Here is an 18,370-nt window from a genome sequence, read left to right on the forward strand (position 1 = left end):
GGCCACTGGAAAAAAAATAAAATAAAACAGTTCTGACTTTAAAATCAGATTTTTTTTTTTCTTTTTTCCAATGGCCCTAATCCTCTTCCATACGTAGTTGTCTTTCCTACACAGTCAGGAATCTTTGTTTAGTTTATGAAAATATGCACTCTGTAAAAAAAACCATATCTCCACAATATATTTAAAGTACATATGTTTTAAGTTTATATCATGCCTTACATCAGTATGTAACATTTTTAATTCTGACATTTTCTTAATCACAAACATGCACATACATTCCTTCTGTTTTGGCAACAAGAATCCAGTTAATGTGTCATTCCACCTAAAAGTACAGATGGTTTACTGCAACAACAAAGCTTTATTCAACTCCATGAGGAAGAACAGTAAGGATGATTTTTTTTATACATGAATATACAGTGTATGCTATACGCTTTTTCAGTTACCCTATTGATGAGTAGATAGCCATAAAGTTAACCACAAAGTTAAGATAAACATTAATCAAATTATTAACAAATACAATTAATACAAATTATTAAATATTTTTGTACAAATTAGTTAATGCCTTACTACCTATTCTTTTTAATAAAATTTCTTTGAAACTACTTTGATTTACCGTGACACAGTTTGCCAGAGCAGTTATCTCAAACTAAAGCACAAAAATGTTTAATCTCAACATTTAATTGGTTTGTTCTGTTTTATAATCCCTTTAGCAGACAGGGCTAATGGGTATGCCTCTCTGAGGTACATGAGGTGTTGTCCTGGTAACCATATTGATGCAGTCTATAATGGGGCAGACACTGAGACAAAGAGTGCATCCTGTGCAGCTGTCCGTCACAAAAGGAAGATGGGTCTCTGGATCAAACTGTATAGCCTGGGTAGATATATAGAAATCATATTAATCTCTCCAGCAAATAAAAACTGATAAAAAAAACAAAAAACAAAACTATGTTAAAATCAATATTTTTGATAACAGAGAAATGCTTTTAATTTAACAGAAAGGCGTACCTGGTATCCTGAGTCGTTGCAAGTCATGTAACATTTACCACAGTTGATGCACATATCTTCGTCTATCAGAGCCTGGACCTAAAATGACATATGATATAAGACTTTTTAGTTGGTGTCCTCACTTAAATTGTGTTTTATCTGGAAGAAAAAAGTTTAAATGAAAAATAACTAGCTATAGTTTGTGAAAACAGCTTGTGTACCTGCTCCATGTTGTTAAGTTCCCCATATGCTCCGATGTAACGCAGTGCTCTGGCTATCACATCCTACAAAAACAGCAAGCTCCTTTTAAATTAATGAAAATTAATTGATTATTCTGTATCAAAATTGTGAGCTACCTTGACAGCAGGAACTGGTCTTTTGGGCTGGTTGACACGATTGACGTTTGTGTCTGTCACATCTGTTTTATCAGCTTTTCTGAGTTCACTTTTGTACTTGGCTATGGCTTCAGTTCTCTGTTGTAGGTATGGACCAAAGCTAGGAAGGGTCTATAAACACACACACACATCAAAAATAAATAGGAACTATGAAATATTTATTCAAATACCTCTTGTTATTTTCAATGGTACTGCTACCACTAAATTGCCAAAAATCAGAGATTACCTACAAACACAACAGCCAATCCATTAATCAATGTTAATGCAGTTATAACAAGATCTTGTTTGTTTACCTTCCCAACCAGGTCTCCCAGTTTGAGAACTGGTTTTCCTTTCTGATGTTTTTCAGTTGGAGGAGACTGACCATCCCAGTCCTTTAGCTCCAGGCTCTTCAGGTACAATAAGGCCTTCAGACCTAAACACATACTTATACTAAACATGATGCTGGAATCAAACAATCTAAAGATTGTAAATAGGTCCAAAATGAGGTGGCGTCACATACCAACACAGTAATCCTCAATTAGCGTGAAGTCCTGGTTCTGAATTGCACTACACACCTGTTATAAGGAGATAGATGAGGACAGATGTCTTTGTATTAAATACACAGATTATTTCTACTCAAACTACCATTTTAACAAAATAACATCAAACAGATGGTTGGTTGTTTATCGGTAACACAGAAGAAGGTTTTAACAGCCACTTATTGTATCTTACTCTATTAAGTAAAACATGTACTGATTATGTGAAGAAAATTTAGACTTCCAGCTGCTTCCCTTCACAGTGACTGTTTCACACAACAAGAAAGAAGTGAACTGCTGGCACCGTTGTTGGTAGAAATAGGAGTGCTAATGCATTGCAAACATCAGAGTAACAACTATGGTCAACTATGTAATTTTTGTCCACGAGAATTTACAGTCTAAGCATTTATTGTGTGGATCAATCTCACATTAGAAGAAAAACAAGTACATGTATTTTTGTCATTACTTGCAACACCGAGGCTCCAGCGTGGAGGAACTGGAGTCCGCTCTCTGCCGAGTCGATACCACCGGTGGCCAGGACAGGAAAACCGGGGATTGCCCTAGCAATGGCTGACACGGCTTTGAGAGCGATGGGTCTGATGGCATTACCTGCAACCAGCAGTGTTTAGAAAAGTAGGTACTCCATTTAGAGGGAGTTGTTTTATACTATTGGAGTACACTACTGTACAAATAAGATGCTAAAACATTGCTTAACAAATTATTCCCAGTCATTTTTACATTGAATTCACATTGTATGGATTCCTTAAATGCTGTGTTTCCATATTTACAAATTAAAATATGCAATTAATTTTCCAATATGCTCTTACATTTTTTTACTCCTATCAACTCTTTCATTTCAGCCTTTAGCTCATAGACATCCCAAATATTTTGTGAAGCATTACTGTGTAACAAGTCCATTCACAGGCCTCTTTGTTGTGTAGCTTTGTGTGACATTGAATCAGGATAAATTGTGTCACATTGTTCTGTATTGTTTCCCAGAAGGTGAACTGAATATTTACCAGACACTCCTCCATACGTGGTGCGTTTGCTCACACCAACACATGGCCAGGGAGAGCCGTCAGCCTTCAGACTCATCAAACCCGAGACAGTGTTGGTGGCCGTCACTCCATCTGCTCCACCTACAACACACGACAAGTTACGAGAATAAACCCATTTCTGCTAGTTGTCCATTTTTTACTCTGGTGTTCTTAAAGTTAGCTGTAAACGTTTAAAAAGGAAAAAAAAAAAAAAGTTATGGTGAAAAGCCTTTACCTTCATGTGCTGCTTTGGCAATGTCAACAATATTGGTGACATTTGGTGTAAGTTTGGCAAAGAAAGGAATGGAAACTGCTGCACGCACCCACCGACAGATGTTTCGCACCAACACCGGGTCCTGACAACACAAAATTAAAAACGTCAAAGAGGTTATTAGTCTTTTCGCAAAGCTTGTGTGCTTAAAGGTCTAAATAATAATAACTCTAATAACAACTTATGGCACAAAAAGCTTTGGCAGTCTGTATACTTGTCCACAGGCCAGTCCCATTCCCCTTTCTCCCATCCCGTGAGGACATGACAGGTTGAGCTCCAATGCATCTGCTCCTGACTCCTAAACACACACATATTCACAATATCATCACAATACTGATCACACTTTGTGTGGGATAAAAACCAATAAAATGTGGATTCTCTCACCTCAGCCATCTTGGCGAGCTTTGTCCAGTCTTCCTTGTTGTAGCTGCACATTATGCTGGAGATCACAATCTGGGCAAGATAAAGAAAGTTTTTAGACATTTTGAACAACTTGATGATTTCCTCTGTTTGCTTCACATGGTTTTGCAGACACAATACACACAAACATTTGTGTGCGTCTGTCTAATATAGTACATGTTGTTAAAAATAAGAGTTCTTTAATAACCGTCCAAACTGGTTTAATTAGCAGATGTTATTGAAGACTTGACTTATCCTTTACATTGTGAGGGAAGTCCTTCTTCAGCTCAGCGACAGACTGACACCAGTACGCTGCTGTTTTCTCACTGATGAGCTCAATGTTGAGGAAGGATCCCAAACCCGGTCCATACACGTGCCCTGAGGTGTTGCCTCGCACGATACGAGGAGACACGTTGGTCACCAGATCCTACAGCAACGCATTTTTACAGCCCATTCAGAAGGTCGTCTCGGTTTGAGTTCACTCTTGTATGAACTCGCTCACGTTCATACCTTATCCAGTCCAAAGGTTTTGGTCAGAGCGAAGCCCCATCCTTGCTCAAAGGCTCGTCTGATCATGGCTGTGCTGGTGGTGGGAGGAGCAGAAGCTAGGCCGAATGGGTTGGGAAACTTCAGACCACAAACCTCCACACTGATATCCACCTGATCTATCGCACTGTAGAACAAAGGTAGCTTTGGGACGGTGTCCACTGTGTGTCCATAGAGGGACTAGAAAAACAACAGATGGAATTTCTTTTCAGAATTATAAGCATCGCTGCATTAAGCCAGACTGCATGACAGCAACACCTTCCTCCAACAGGGATCATTAACATATCTGCTCTGTTTTGACCTGTCTGACTGTCAAAAATGATCACACAAATCCTGAAGTAAATCTTAAGAAAATCTTCTGAATCTTAGAAACCAAATGTTTGGAACAATGCTAAGGTTGTTTATACAGTCAAGTAAAATGTGAACACAGTTGGTTAAGGATAATAGATTCTAATAAACCAGACTAGGACGGATTTACCTGCATATATCTGTGAATGTGCCACGAAGCCTGTTTGCCGTCATTCACAGACTCCACTGTGGTGTTCGCCAAACCAGCAACGTCTCCTCCTGCAAACACCCAGGGTTCACTGGTCTGCATGGTTTCCATGTTGATCTCCGGAGTTCCCCAGCGGGTCAGCTTCACAGGAGCCATGGCTGCAGTCACTGCAAAAACATGCATGAAGAGTGGAGTGGGACACTTTTAAACCAGAAAAGGGATTTAGATGCTTTTTTAACATTGCACATCAAAAATATCCTGTTGCTTATAAAGCTTAAATAGTTACATGTTTAATGATTATCTATGTTAAAAATTTAAGTTTAGAAGTATTTATGTTAGTTGTAATGACATAGAAATACCACGATTCTTTGTAGATAACTTACCTTGTGGGTCATTCAGCATGGACCCAAAGGCACTAATAATGTAATCAGCCTTCAGCCTGATGATTTGATCCTCGTCTTCCAGCCAGTTGCCTTCCTCGGTCTGCTCGGTGCGGCAGAACTGCAGCCCGGCGATCCTGCCGTTCTTCATGATGACCTCACGAGGAGACAGGAAGGGCAGGAACTCACACTTCTCCTCTTTAGCCAGCTCCATCTGACAAACCAGAAATAACACGCGCAGTCATCAAATGATCTGTTTTTAAAACATTGTGTCTGATCATCTCTCGTCACACCTCCTCAGGAACGGCTCTGATGTTGGTGAAACCTTTCCTGAAGCAGACGTAGACTCTCCTGGCTCCGCAGCGCAGAGCTGAGGTGGCGCAGTCGAATGCGGTATCGCCGGCACCCAACACGATCACCACCCCCTTTAACTCCGGGAGCGCAGAGCGACACTGACACATACCTACACAGGATTTTGCCTTAGAATATATTTCCCCAAACTAAACGTTGGTTTTTGAAACTTAGCTACAGAAACTGGTTGGTATTTTCACGTAATATAGGTAATTGTTCATTCATCACAACTGTTCATTTGCAGGAATTGGTTGGACCGTGCAGCTTGACTTCACAGTACCTTTCTTACTGGCAGAAGCCACCACAGGCAGAAAGTCTTTAGAAGTGAAAAAGCCTTGGTCCACAGTTAAACCCTGGAAGATCTCGGCCCTGTTAGCCTGAGGCAGACCTGGAGAAATGCAAACACACACAGACAGACATTCTCGAACATCACAATCTTAATGTGGATTATAACTGATGGTAATGATGAGTGGATTCAACTCACCAATCCCAATGAAGACAGCTTTAAATCCCTCCCCTTTCAGGGATGAAAGAGTCATTCCATTAACACCTAAACCTTTCTCACAAACCACCTGCACACACCACAGTAAACACACACGTTTTGAGAAAACTGTGAAGACTCAACAACTCCTACAAACAGGAAAATGTGCCACGAGAATGCAAAAGTAATACCTTCACTCCCAGGTCCTTCATCAAATCTATTTCAAACTGGACAACCTCATAGGGAAGCCTGAACTGAGGGATTTCTGAGGTGCTGCAAGAGCAAGTTCAAGCACTGAAGTGTCAAGATTTCCCCTTTTTCAGAGGTACTTTTGTCACATTTTTCTGTACAAAGATTAAGCAAACTCTCTGCAGTACCACATGTAAGCACTAATACAAATAAAACAAATAAAATTCAATACATTTATTTGGAATTTAGTGATATAGACAAACGTAAAATATTAATATTATATTACTACAATTAAGAAGAAGAAGAAAAAAGCAAGTCTTTTTTACTTGAAAACACTGGTTTTCAAGTAAAAATCTGAAAAGTGTGTGATGCATTTATTTTCAGTTTTCCTGCAGGAATTCTTTATAGAAGCACATTTTGCCCCAATTAGAGCTGCCCTTCTTCTTTAAATGCCAAGCATAGCTGAGTCAGGTTGGAAGGTTAGATAATCAGTCTAATATATAATCAATGAATATGAATATGCTTTGATCTAAACTATTAGATTGTATCTTTATGTATATGTTTAAGGTGATTATCCTACTGCAGGGTGACTTCCCATCACAGTCTGAAGAGTTTTTTGCAGCCACATACAGGTTTTCTATTTCTATAGTTTCCTTCATCTTTCTTCTGGTGACTTTTCCCTAGTTTCCAGACTTTATGGAGTTCATGTCCTAGAAACAGAGATACAATGGATCTCTCTGCTGCTCCTAATGTTGTAGCCGAACAGCCTGTCAGATTTGGTAGATGGTAATGACTAGATTTTTAGAGATGCCAGAGTAAATGGGATTAAATAATTTTTGACTGACTTAGTTCATTTTAAATGAAAGCCAAATCACTTTCGGAGGATAGATCATGTTGTTTAGTCGTAGTTCAGCACCACGTGTTTAATCTGATGTCATTGTGTTTTGTAGTCCGTTTTCAACTGCTTACAGTCAGACTATAAACATTCACATACTCTGTATTTCTTGACATCAAACACTTGTTCCTACAGAAATAGACTAATAAATTAAATGAAATGCCACCTAATATGAATAATAAATGTACTTTTTACAGATGGTATGAATTTATTATACCTCAATCCTCCGATGTACTTCTGTTTCTCAAATATAGTGATATTATCATATCCCAGACGGGCCAGGAAAGAAGCGCAACTGATTGAGGCTGGGCCGCAGCCAATCAGAGCAATGGGAGCGTGGTAGGACTCTGGCATCTCATTGGCTGCTGGGAGTTCAGGGTTCCTGATTTGAGGGATGCCCATTTTACTGAACACCTGTACAGAGACACAAAGACAGTGCACATTTATGTCCACACCTCTAAAAGCTTATTTCCTGCTTGCTAATATAACTGAGGATGATTACGATTGAGCAATATCAGTAAAGGCGCAAGAATAAAATGTCCCGGTACATAAATCAACCTGATGTTTCAGTGTTTTTCCTGGAGCAGACGATATTTGTACCTCAGTAGCAAACTGCTGCAGCCCTCCGATGTTGATGGGTCCTTCTTCAGAGGCGTACAGGTTGCAGCCCCCGACACACAGCTCTGATGTGGGACAAACCATCCCACAGGTCAGACCCAGAGGGTTGTCAGAGAGGATGGCCCGCGCTGCCCCGTAGTAGTTCTGTTACACAGACACACGAACTATTTTAATTCTTTTCCTGTCCTTTTATGACAGGAATGATCTGATTGTTTGCTTCTGCACCTTGTTGGAAATACTTGTAATGAATGACTTGATGTCCAGGTTTGTCGGGCAGCTCTTCTGACAGGGAGCATCGGCACATTTTAGACACCTGAAAACAGATTTTGGTTCAATTAAATGAACTGCTTCTTTCAGAAAGTTCAAGTTTTTAATGATGTAATCCCAAGAGATTCAACAAATAAGCATCGTCATTAGCATAGCTTCATTAGTACTTTTAAGGAAACAAAATTTACAACATTCAACAAACTGACCACAGGATATAAAAAAAAATTAATTCAAAAGACTGTTAAATTCTGGGAGGAAATTAAGACTTTTTAGAAGCTTTCAAAGTTCTTGTAAACTCAATTTAAAGTATCTTAAAATGAAAAGAATGATAAAAAAAATAAGTAGAGTATCAGAGAAAAATAAAAACAAAATAGCATATAAAAATAACTACTAAAAAGAACGGAAATATATAAGTGGCACAGTAAATTCTTTGGAAAATGCTCTCAACAAAAAAAGCTCACATCTCAGGTCCAACATGCAGAGCATTGACTTACTTTTCTGGCCTTGTTCAGCTTGTCGTAACAATCTGATGCACTTTTAGTTCTTTGAGTTATGAGTGAACCTGAGGCAGCTCAGGTCTTACTGGAAAAAATATACATTTATTGTTCTGAGCTTGAAGAGTTGCATGTTTAGTTATCATTAAAATCTCTCCTGACAGAGTTTTGTTTTAAAATAACTTCAAACTTCTACATTTTGCTTTGTGGAGAGGCACTACCAGCATCCAGCATCCGTAATGTTTTTTCTTCTCTGCTGCTACAAATTATTGTTACACATAACCTATTTAATCTCAGACAGTTTATTTATGTTGCATAATGTGGCTGTTTCTGTGCCTGGGATTCATTTGCTTAAGAAAACAACATTGTCTCTTTTTTACCGCAGTGCTTCCCGGAGAGCTCCTCTCTCGCTCAGAGTTGTGTGCTTGATGTCATCAAAGTTGTTTTCTAACTTCAGGCAAGACTGAAAACAAGCAGAGACGAGCAACACGCCAACTATTCAGTTACACCGACATCTCCGATGCGTGTCAGTCGCGTGTGACTTTCTTACATCACAGTTTCTTTCAGGGTTTCTCTTCCAGTGTTTCTTCTCTTTCTTCTTGCTTGCAGTAGAAAAGATCTGAGCATGACTCTTCACTCTGGGATTCAGAGCCAGGATGCTCTGAAAAGAAGAAAATAATAATTATTTTAGATTATCAGATTCCAACAGAGTTAGATTATTTTAGATTATTCTTTTTTTTTTTATCTCCACCTATATGTTTATTAGTAAAAGCTCACTGGACTTGCTTTTAAGGTTTCAATCAGAAAATACAGTTATGTGCAATAAATTGGAATATTATTGAAAAATTAAATTTCACTAACACAATTCATTTTTAGAATACATAATAAAGATTAACTACACACTGATGTTTTCAGTCTCTTATTTTTAATTGCACATATTTCTCTCTTAGTGAAAACACATTTAATATTATTGGTTATTATTTAACATATCAAATTAATACCAATAAAAGATAATTCACATGCCATTATAATTGTAATCTGTTTGTCGTGGTATATAATGTTGTGCCTTCCAGACAAATGAAAACAAGTGTAAGAGTTGGAATTTAGGTTATTATGTTGTTTGTTTGTTATAATTCAAAATCAAATATAAAGACGCATAATGATATTACTAAAATTGACTCATTACTTTTTAAATCTTTTTTTATTTATTTTAACAAACCAAAGATTGATATTGATTGATGTCACTGTATAAGAACCTCTGGTGTTATCTGCCTGAAAAGCAGACAGTTATCTGCTGGTAAAAAAAGGAAAAGAAAATACAAAAACAGGAACGTTCTTGGAAGAGAGGCTCATAGGTTCAACATGCTGAGATAACGATGAACTGCAAGGACACTATGCCAAAGAGAAGTGACCTGTTGCTCCATCAACGCATGACAGCAGAAATGAAAATGCCATTTTTTTTATATTTTGTTTTTATGCAGTTTGTTCTTATGTTATTTCTTATTTAAAATCTGTAAGTCTTATATCTACTGAGTAGCTACAACGAGCCTTTTCCTCCAGTCACTGGCATCCAAACATTACCAAGAAGCTTTTCACTGTTTGCTTTACTGTCTATGCAAACGCAGGTTTTAATGGTTAACTGTTGGTCCTTCGGCTCACGTGCTCACTCGGCTCCCCGCTCCCCACCATGTGCTACTTGTCTGCAGTTTGTACACCCATCACATGGCTTCTTACGTAAGTTCATTCACTCAGGTTAAAACCACACCGTATGGTTTCTGGCTCTTTATTCATCCTGCCTATTTGCAAAAAACATAAGGCTGCTGAAGACTGTAGTGTTAATAATTGGTCTAAATAAAGTGACTCGAAAAGATTTATTCATGTTAGTATGATTATGTTCAGAGTTTGTGTGATAAATATTGTTTCACTTTAAACACTGATGTCTTTAATCCAGTTTTAGACTTTTTTTACACTTGCTATGTGGGAGTGTGAGCATTCAGGAAATCTCAGGTTTCCAGATTAAAAGCTGTAAAATTCTTCTAAATTCAAACTAAAACTTAAAGATGACAAAGGTTTTAGCTGTGGATTAAATCAGCGGATTTAAAGGATTGAAAGTAAATGAACAACAAATGTGGAATTATTTCTAAAGCACAAGCCCAGAAAAAGTCTCCTTTTTTATTTTTTGGTAAAATGATTTCATAAGAGGTCAGTACTTATCCTGGTTTGTTGTATGCAAAATAACTCCCTGTTGAGCTTCATAATCAGTGCTGGAGACTATTTCACAAATCTCTGTTTGTAGTTAATTATAAAAGACGATAATTAAAATATAAAGGATTGTATTTAAAAAAAAAATAACCTTAAGTCTTAATTTTAAGACTTAAACTTCATGTAAGTTTAAGACTCTTTCTTAAGTCAAAGTCTAAATAATGCTGTAAAATTCTGTACCCTTCTCCTGACTGATACTTTTGTATCATAGGACTAGTCTGAGGCAATTTTAGTGGGGGAAATAAACAACAATTAACAGGAGAAAACACAAGACAAAAGGCTAAAATTGAACTAAAAGGTGCCTCAACAAAGAATAAGTTCAAAGATCCCAATTTATGCAGGCAGCTTTTTTTTTTCCCATTAAATAGTTTTTTTCCACTTAAATTGTACAGATATGTCACATTATATGCTGAAAAAAAATCTTAATTATTTATCATAGCCTCAATATTCTTACACCTCAAATCCCCCAAAATTTTAACAGGGGTGCCAGTGCCTGAGAAACATTGGTCTTGCTTAATAACATGGTAAACATGCACTCTGAAAACATAATTCACACTGTGTGCAATGGATACATTATAATATAGACAGCTAATCAAAAGATTTGATTGATTTTAATAGCAACCCAAATAAAAATGCATGCAACAAGTTACCTCAATGTCTGGGAGATCTTTACTCAACTTGATGTTTCTGTTCATCTTCTTGTTTTGCTTTAAGCTGATCTGAATATTCTGGGCTTTTAGCTGTGGATTAGCCGTCCGAAGCTCCGTCCAGGACTGCCAAGCTCACAACTGAAACTCTCACAGGAGGTCGTATATTTCACCGGCCCACTCCCTTCCCAACAGAGAGGTTGGACAGCAGCCTGACGTCCCACAAATGCCAAGGTTGCTCAGCTGATAAAGAAAAACGGACAAATGGGGATGTTATCGCTCTGAGGGTCAAAGTTCAGCAGAGCTGGGTGCACATTTCTGTGCACTGTGCACTTGGACAAGTCAAACAATAATTGGGGAAAAATGTCGGCCTCAGGCTCCTCCTCTGGAGGGAGAGTTGAGCTCTGCACTTTTCCTGCTTTCACATGCTGTAGAAAAATCTGAATCCTGACCCTCTTGCTCTTACACCCGTCTGTCGTCTGCTTGTTCACACAAGGTGCAGGAGTTTGGGTACACCAGGACAGGTTACCAGTCTATTAAAAGATGCCACAGAGACGCACAGGACAAATACTCATACCTAGGAGCAATTTAGCAATTTAGAGATGCAAGGCGACAATGCTAACCATTGTTCCATCATGTAGCCCCTCCTGCACTTAAAATACATAAAAGTCTTCCTAACCATTTTATTTTCAGTGTCTATTCTATTTTACATCTATTACTATTATTATTAAAAACAGCAATTATTACTGTTAATAATATTTTTGAGGTTCCAAAAAAACGCCTTTTATGTAATAAAGTGAAAAACTCAAGACACGGATGTAGGAATTTCTGTAAATATTTAGTTTTATTTAACACTGTTTGAGAAAATAGAAAAACACTTTTTACACCACNTTGTTGATTTTATCTTGCACAAACAGACATCCTTTCCAGTAAATTCTGGCTCCATTTGCGCTTTGCACGCAAATGGAAGGAAAGAATTCGGTCAGGTTGACCTAGTGCGGAGCCAAAGTCTTGCTGAGGCGCCAGTGTCTTTTTTCCGCCAAACAACTCCTTAGATAGTATTTCCGCTCTTACACTTAAGAAGTGTTTTTTTAAATTTTTATTAAGTGTTTAATGCCAAGCCTCTTTTTTTCTCCAAATAGGATGTAATGTAAAACACATTCAATTTCAACAAGAACTGTTCAAACGAGTGGAGTCGCCATCTCCTCTGGGAAGCCGCCTTCTGCTCTCTGAATCAGTCAGAGATTTTCCAGAAGTGTTTGACACAAAGTACTTCATTTTAGTGTTTGGACAGAGCCTCAGACGTCGCTCAGATACATAATTGATGCAGCCAAGGCCAGCAGGGCGACAGCAGTAGCCATGGCAACACCTAAACAAGGAGGAGGAGGAGGATTTTGAAATGTTAATGCAGCAATCCATTTCTAAAACAAAGAAACTGTTAGATTAGAAGGATTTTCAGTCTTTAATATTCCTGCATAGAGTTGAAATAAACTGGTTTTATCTGGTACAGGATGCATTTGACAAAAAAATAGATAAATAAAACCTCATTAGTCTTTTATAATTAAACATTCTTTGACAGTGATTTTAATTGTATCCATGTGTATGTGGTTTGATACAGAAATAAATGCCCTGCTTGTGTGAGTTGTTTTTGCTGCTAATATGCTCAGTTTGAGGATGGGAATTCTGATCCTCAAAAAACGATAGTTTCAATCAGGTCCAGCAGTTTAAAATGCTACAAATGTGCATTAATGTGTAACAAACAATTGGGGTAATGTGTGTTTTAACACAGAGACTAGATGTTATCCCTTAATAAATAAATAAAATCATTATTTGAAAACTGCTTTTTGTGTTTATTAAGGCTCATTTCAAAGAAAAGATCAGAGACAACAAAGTAAAAACAGCAGAATTGAATTAGCTGCTGTGGTCTAACGTAGGCAGAAGGACCTCACCAATGTAGTTGTTTCTCCAGGGATCCAGCATCTCATTCTCTTCTGCTGGTTCTTCTTCTTGAAACACACAAATATAATGTAATGAATCAGGCACCCATTGTTACATCACACCTGCACTCACAGCCAAGTTATTCAGCGTGAAAATGAGAGATATTTATTTAACTTTGAATCAGATTTGTGCTTGAAAAGAAGTTTCTGTGTTTTGCTTTAGTAAATGTTGCTTATTATACACCAGCATAGCAAAGCAACAGTAATGCAGAGTCAGTATGAGGAATTGCAGTAGGTTAATGACTGGATGCAATCAGCTGAATTTCCTAATGTAGAAATTTGTTACCCGTTTGACTTATTTTGACTGCATTGTTTGGTTTTAAAAACAATTAATAAAAAAGGCCCTTTCAGCAAATCACAGCAGAGCGTTGTTAGTACCTTCTGTCGCCTCGCTCTCTATGACTTCTGCAATAATTTCGCAAGTGGCGTCCAAGTCTTCCTCGGCTGCGTCCATGTCCAACATCTCCTTGAACCGGTCGGTCATTTCTGACAATCCTTCGTCGCTAAACTGGTAGTCACACACACTCAGCGGGCCAGTGGATTTCACTGGGCAGAAGACACGACGAGGGAGGCAGGACTGCTCTGAAGCCGCAGACAAGAGCAGAAACGTCTTTTACAACAACAATCTATCCATTGTTCCTTTAGTTTAATGATTTTGTGATAATGGAACCCTACTGCACCCCCTCTTTTTAATTATCGTAAAATTTTTAATATCTTCAGATAACTTAATTTGTGTTTAATTTCAGGTCTAACAACCTGCCATACGCCATTAAACCAACTGGATTTGGTGGAATTGGGTCATTCTGAACCTCCTCACAGCCCTGAGTTCAAACATAAATCTGTACAGCAATAATCATTTCACTAACTGAGTCCACCATGTGAAGTTTGACTTCATACCCATCTGTTTCCGGCCCTTGTTCTCCTCATTTTGTTTCTGCGGCTCCTCCAGCAGCATCTGAACTCTTGTGGCCACCGTAGAAACGATATCTCTCTTCAGCAGCTGCTCATAACAAAAACTTTAACTACTACTAGTTGACAAATTATTTTAAATTATGCATGTTGTCAGCCTGTAACAAGCATCACCTTCTCAGCCAGTTTAGCTTTTGGTTTGTTGCTGTGAAGGAAAGCTCTGCTGTGGATCGCTCCTCTGACCGACACGCAGCCTCCGCACCGCTGAACCACATCTGCTGCCGTCTGGACATCCTGCAACGCACAGGAGGTTCAGGTAAAGGACCCAATATCACTTTACTCAGAATCTCTATTCACTCAAAGCGGAACGTTTTTGCAAAATACAACAGAGTAGATTTCTCTGTGTGACCCCCCATTTGTTCCTATGCCTGGAAATGATGTAAAATAGTAAAAAAAAAAAAAAAAAAAAAGGTAATTAAAACTAATTCAAATAAAATTTTACAGTGAAAATTTTTGAAAAATACATCCTCCAAATTGAGTGCATTTATTAAGGAATAGAAAAAGAAAAGTTAGATTAAACCTAACAAAAATAACTGATTAATTTGAAGAATCACAGATGGTAAAGTTACTTTTACTCCTATAAAAAAAAAACAAAAAAAACATGTAAATGCTGCTCGCTTTGAATTCCTGATTTCATTGCAAAGCGTCTTTCAGTGTCCAGAAACACGCTTCGTAAGCCTGAAGTTATTTAGTTTCACTTAATTAATTTCAACAAATAAATGGACTTAACTGAAAATTTTCATGAGAAGGTTTTAATGCAACTTTATAACGAAGCTTTTTTAGACATCTCTACCAGGAGTGCAGACAAATGTGGCTGATGCTGTGCGTGTCTTACCGGTGTGATGAGCAACTGGGCTGAGATGGTCTGTCTCACATTCTTTTTCTGGAGGGAAACAAAGTAGATTAAAAAAAATATATACTTTTCTCTTTTATACATAATCTGACATTATACAGCCCAAAAGATGCACAGAGGTTTGTTTGCTATTCTAGTTTTTTCTGCTGAGTGTTAATTTCTAATTAATCATCACAGAATAGGTGGACTTCACTTGTTAGCAGGATCTTATTATAAAACAAATGGTAGATATTCCAGGCATTTTACGTTGTTTTTTTTTATATCCAAGTATAAAATGCATTAAAGTTGGAGAATAACTTAATTTTTAAGCATGTTGGAGAACACTGCATGTATTAGAGCTAAAAGTTTAATCAAACTGGCAGCAGAAGTCAACTTGAAAGTTTCAGTGAAGATAATCACCATTAAATCCAACTCCAAATAATCTGTTTTTATCATCATGTGCATGCAGATTTATTAACTTGTAGCGTTTATGTTTACACAACCTGTCCTGCTTTGAGCTCCGAGTCCTCTGGCAGCTTCTTTCCATCAATGAGACAAACTCCCCTTTCAATCTGCTGTGCCCAAACTTTCAGCTCCTCCTGAAACAAACAAGAAGCTAAAACCAGTTCCAGTCAAGCTGCTGTATGAAATGCTTCATGAATCAGAGTAGGTGATATTTTTTTTAACCTTAAGGCAATCGTCCATGTTTCTTGTGAAGGCCATGTTTTCTGGGAGTGGTACCATCAGGTCTACACTCAGGCAACAGGACACCGTAGCCCAGGAAGAGCACACACCTGACTGGTACTTCCAGTCTGCTGGTTTGGCCACACTCTGAAACAAACAAAAACTAAATAAAATAACTCAGTGGATCATAATTTACAATTCCATTACTCTGCATTAAATTTAAATTGAGCTAAGGCTAAACATAAAAAGAAGAAGTAGTGAACAACAAACTTAATCACCATATTTTAAGATATTGTTAAGCATTAACTGACGTACACATTTATAGAAGGAGAGCACAGCGGTTTGACTGTAACAGCTGCAGATCAAAGCCGCTGCATTTTAAGACAAAATACACACAAACCTTGGGGTCTTTGACGTCAAACGTTCTGCAGACAGTTCTGATGGTAGAGGTTAAAGAGAGACCGTCACACAGTGTGAGGTAGAGACAACATCACGTCTGTGGGGATAAAAAGGATACTTCCTGGTTTTGGGGTTGACGTGCAGCGTGACGCAGTCTGTTACATCATCATCAGCGGGCGTCCAGAGCCGCTCCGAGGAGATCAGGTTCTCCACCGAAAACACCAACTATCCAAACAGACACACACAGACACACACACACACACAGGGAGAGCGCTCAGACTCTTGGGTTGATATGTCAGCTCCAGCATGGTGGAGGATTAATAAGGTTATGTCTTATCTTATCGGTGTATATAGCTGACCATTTCCAGCTATTTTCACGTTTTTAAAATATCCGCCATGTCCCGTTACCTGTCGGAGTGTGGTTAGAGTGTCCTTGGCATCACTCTCACTGATTATAAAAACTCCCAACACAGACAGGCCTCCAGGCAGCATCCTGGATACCTGGAAACAACAAGGGCTTGCTGTTTAAACACTGACAAATATTCAGCCAGACTTCTCCATGTTACATATTGTGAAACCTCTGGAACTGACTCATATTTCATGGATGTATTTTTTTAACTCCTTTCATGCAAAAGACTTCAAAACATCTACAAGTGCAGTGGCTGAGTGTGAATCTATGTACTTACCTGTCGTGCGTGCTCAGACACCCACTCTTTGTCCACCGACTTCCCGCCGTCTGCAGACTCGTCGTTTTGGGGTGTCCTTGTTGTCATAACAACAAAATCCCTTTGGACCGTGCTCTGAAACATTTAGTACTTGACATTACTTGATATAATTTCCCAACACACAAAATATGCTCACAAAACATTAAACTATGTCAATAATTAATCATTTGAAAGCACAGATTTTAAATATACACAAGACATCATCTCTGAAACGGATTTAAAAATGTAGCCCCTTGACATCCAGGGACCACTCTGTAGCTCTATTGAATAATTTCAGTGTCTTTTTTCCAACTTAAAAAAAAATCTACCAAATTATGTATTTGGGACAAATATCCTATTAAACTTTAACATGAAAAGTAGCTGTCGTTAACAAAAATAAGCACAAAAATTGTACTTTGTGGACTACATAAACATGGTATCTAAGGAAGCTGCATTTGTGTCTTAGAATGGCCCAGTCAAAGCTCAAACCAAAATCGAACTGAGATTCTGTGGAGATATCAAAATTTCTGTTCACATTTAAATATTTAGTTTCTAGCTGCTTAGCTGGCAGAGACTGCTCCACTTTGCAAATATCCAAACTTCTGTGTCGATCTACCACAAAACTGAACTGAGAAATCTTAAAATAAGTATGAAGTAGGGAAATGTATTGGACAAAGACCCACCTGTCCAATAAGCAGACCTGTGACTGGACCTGCTAGCTGTGAACATAGTTTGGACAGATATCCCTCCACATCATCTTCAACAATATAGCTCCGACCCATACTGTGAAAGAAAGAAAAGGTATATAGAGTCACGAGCTTTAATACTTTATGTTTGTTGGTTTGCAGTGGGAAAGACACGTGAAGGACTGGAACAGCGCTAAAACAGACAAATAGACCAATAAATAAGACAACGGTTTAAATTTGAAATAAAACCCACCCTTTTGTCACGGAATTACGTGAAGGAAAACTCAAACTCGTCGATTATAAGAACCTGACTGTGTACCTTACTAGCTAGTCAGTTGTTCCTGCTACATTTATATGTAATAGTTTTGAACGATTACAAATAAAAAAGAACCCACAAGTTTTAGTTCAATAAATTTCACACTGTGTATAAAATTCCTTACAGGAGCAAATGTGAAATGTGTACAAACCTGAAAGCTACAATAGTCACTTCTGACAACTGGCTGTGGTTCGTCAGCAAAGCAAAAAGCGGAAAAAAACTACAAATTCAACAGTTGTTTTGTGACGTATATCCGTCGCATATTTATATCGTTATGAAAGGGTCAAAGTATTTTGTCAAGCTAGATCTAAAATTAAAAAGTACTTCCATGTGTTCTTCAAAATAAAACTCAAACGCTTTGTTTTATTCTATAGTTTTGATGTAGTTATGCACCTAAAAAGTCACACTATAAAGCATAAGCAACTTTATTCAACTAAATTAATGTCGATGTCAACACATGTGCTTGTTGTTAACAGTGAAAATCATTCATTTCACTCAAAAAGTTTTATTTTGAAAGTTTAAGTTGTATTTCCTGTATCATCTATTAACGTAG

The 18,370-nt window shown here is 37.9% G+C and overlaps 2 protein-coding genes across 5 annotated transcripts; both read right to left on the reverse strand.

The window, feature by feature from the left end:
• Positions 1–219: 219 nt before the first annotated feature.
• Positions 220–11,576, reverse strand: dpydb (dihydropyrimidine dehydrogenase b). The gene is made up of 25 exons (XM_007565109.2): positions 11,234–11,576; positions 8,872–8,982; positions 8,702–8,784; positions 7,786–7,873; positions 7,543–7,704; positions 7,160–7,356; positions 6,050–6,131; positions 5,862–5,949; positions 5,658–5,765; positions 5,320–5,489; positions 5,030–5,240; positions 4,629–4,813; positions 4,115–4,330; positions 3,867–4,031; positions 3,590–3,658; positions 3,420–3,503; positions 3,170–3,290; positions 2,917–3,036; positions 2,364–2,506; positions 1,882–1,936; positions 1,673–1,794; positions 1,341–1,490; positions 1,206–1,268; positions 1,006–1,083; positions 220–871 (listed from the first exon to the last, which is right to left on the reverse strand). Exons 1-25 carry the CDS (start codon positions 11,276–11,278, stop codon positions 707–709), a joined length of 3,081 nt encoding a protein of 1,026 aa, XP_007565171.1. The 5' UTR covers positions 11,279–11,576; the 3' UTR covers positions 220–706.
• Positions 11,577–12,326: 750 nt separating this feature from the next.
• On the reverse strand, positions 12,327–18,069 carry odr4 (odr-4 GPCR localization factor homolog). Of its 4 annotated transcripts, none has more exons than XM_007565112.2 (14): positions 17,969–18,069; positions 17,499–17,598; positions 16,798–16,911; positions 16,520–16,612; positions 16,230–16,336; positions 16,113–16,149; positions 15,716–15,859; positions 15,532–15,627; positions 15,032–15,079; positions 14,311–14,430; positions 14,125–14,227; positions 13,606–13,809; positions 13,180–13,233; positions 12,327–12,599 (listed from the first exon to the last, which is right to left on the reverse strand). In XM_007565112.2, the coding sequence occupies exons 2-14, from the start codon at positions 17,595–17,597 to the stop codon at positions 12,529–12,531; spliced, it is 1,290 nt and encodes a 429-aa protein (XP_007565174.1). In that variant the 5' UTR covers position 17,598; positions 17,969–18,069; the 3' UTR covers positions 12,327–12,528. The 4 variants fall into 4 exon arrangements, with proteins under 4 accessions (XP_007565174.1, XP_007565172.1, XP_016533502.1 ...); XM_007565110.2 differs by having other exon boundaries at positions 13,180–13,236; XM_016678016.1 differs by having other exon boundaries at positions 13,180–13,236; positions 17,989–18,053.
• Positions 18,070–18,370: the final 301 nt, after the last annotated feature.

This window comes from Poecilia formosa, unplaced genomic scaffold, assembly GCF_000485575.1.
Source record: "Poecilia formosa unplaced genomic scaffold, Poecilia_formosa-5.1.2 Scaffold172, whole genome shotgun sequence".
NCBI lineage: Eukaryota > Metazoa > Chordata > Actinopteri > Cyprinodontiformes > Poeciliidae > Poecilia > Poecilia formosa.

What these genes read in the sequence shown, in the direction of transcription:
- dpydb (XM_007565109.2), bottom strand. Translation starts at nt 11,278, where the DNA reads ATGAACAGAAACATCAAGTTGAGTAAAGATCTCCCAGACATTGAG. An exon ending in TGAAGGACCTGGGAGTGAAG is followed by an intron (nt 5,950 to 6,049) that starts GTATTACTTTTG and finishes TGGTGTGTGCAG; the next exon opens with GTGGTTTGTGAGAAAGGTTT. An exon ending in TCAGAGCCGTTCCTGAGGAG is followed by an intron (nt 5,241 to 5,319) that starts GTGTGACGAGAG and finishes CTGGTTTGTCAG; the next exon opens with ATGGAGCTGGCTAAAGAGGA.
- odr4 (XM_007565110.2), bottom strand. Translation starts at nt 17,597, where the DNA reads ATGGGTCGGAGCTATATTGTTGAAGATGATGTGGAGGGATATCTGTCC. An exon ending in AAGCTAAACTGGCTGAGAAG is followed by an intron (nt 14,228 to 14,310) that starts GTGATGCTTGTT and finishes TGTTATGAGCAG; the next exon opens with CTGCTGAAGAGAGATATCGT. An exon ending in AGAGAGCGAGGCGACAGAAG is followed by an intron (nt 13,237 to 13,605) that starts GTACTAACAACG and finishes GTGTGTTTCAAG; the next exon opens with AAGAAGAACCAGCAGAAGAG.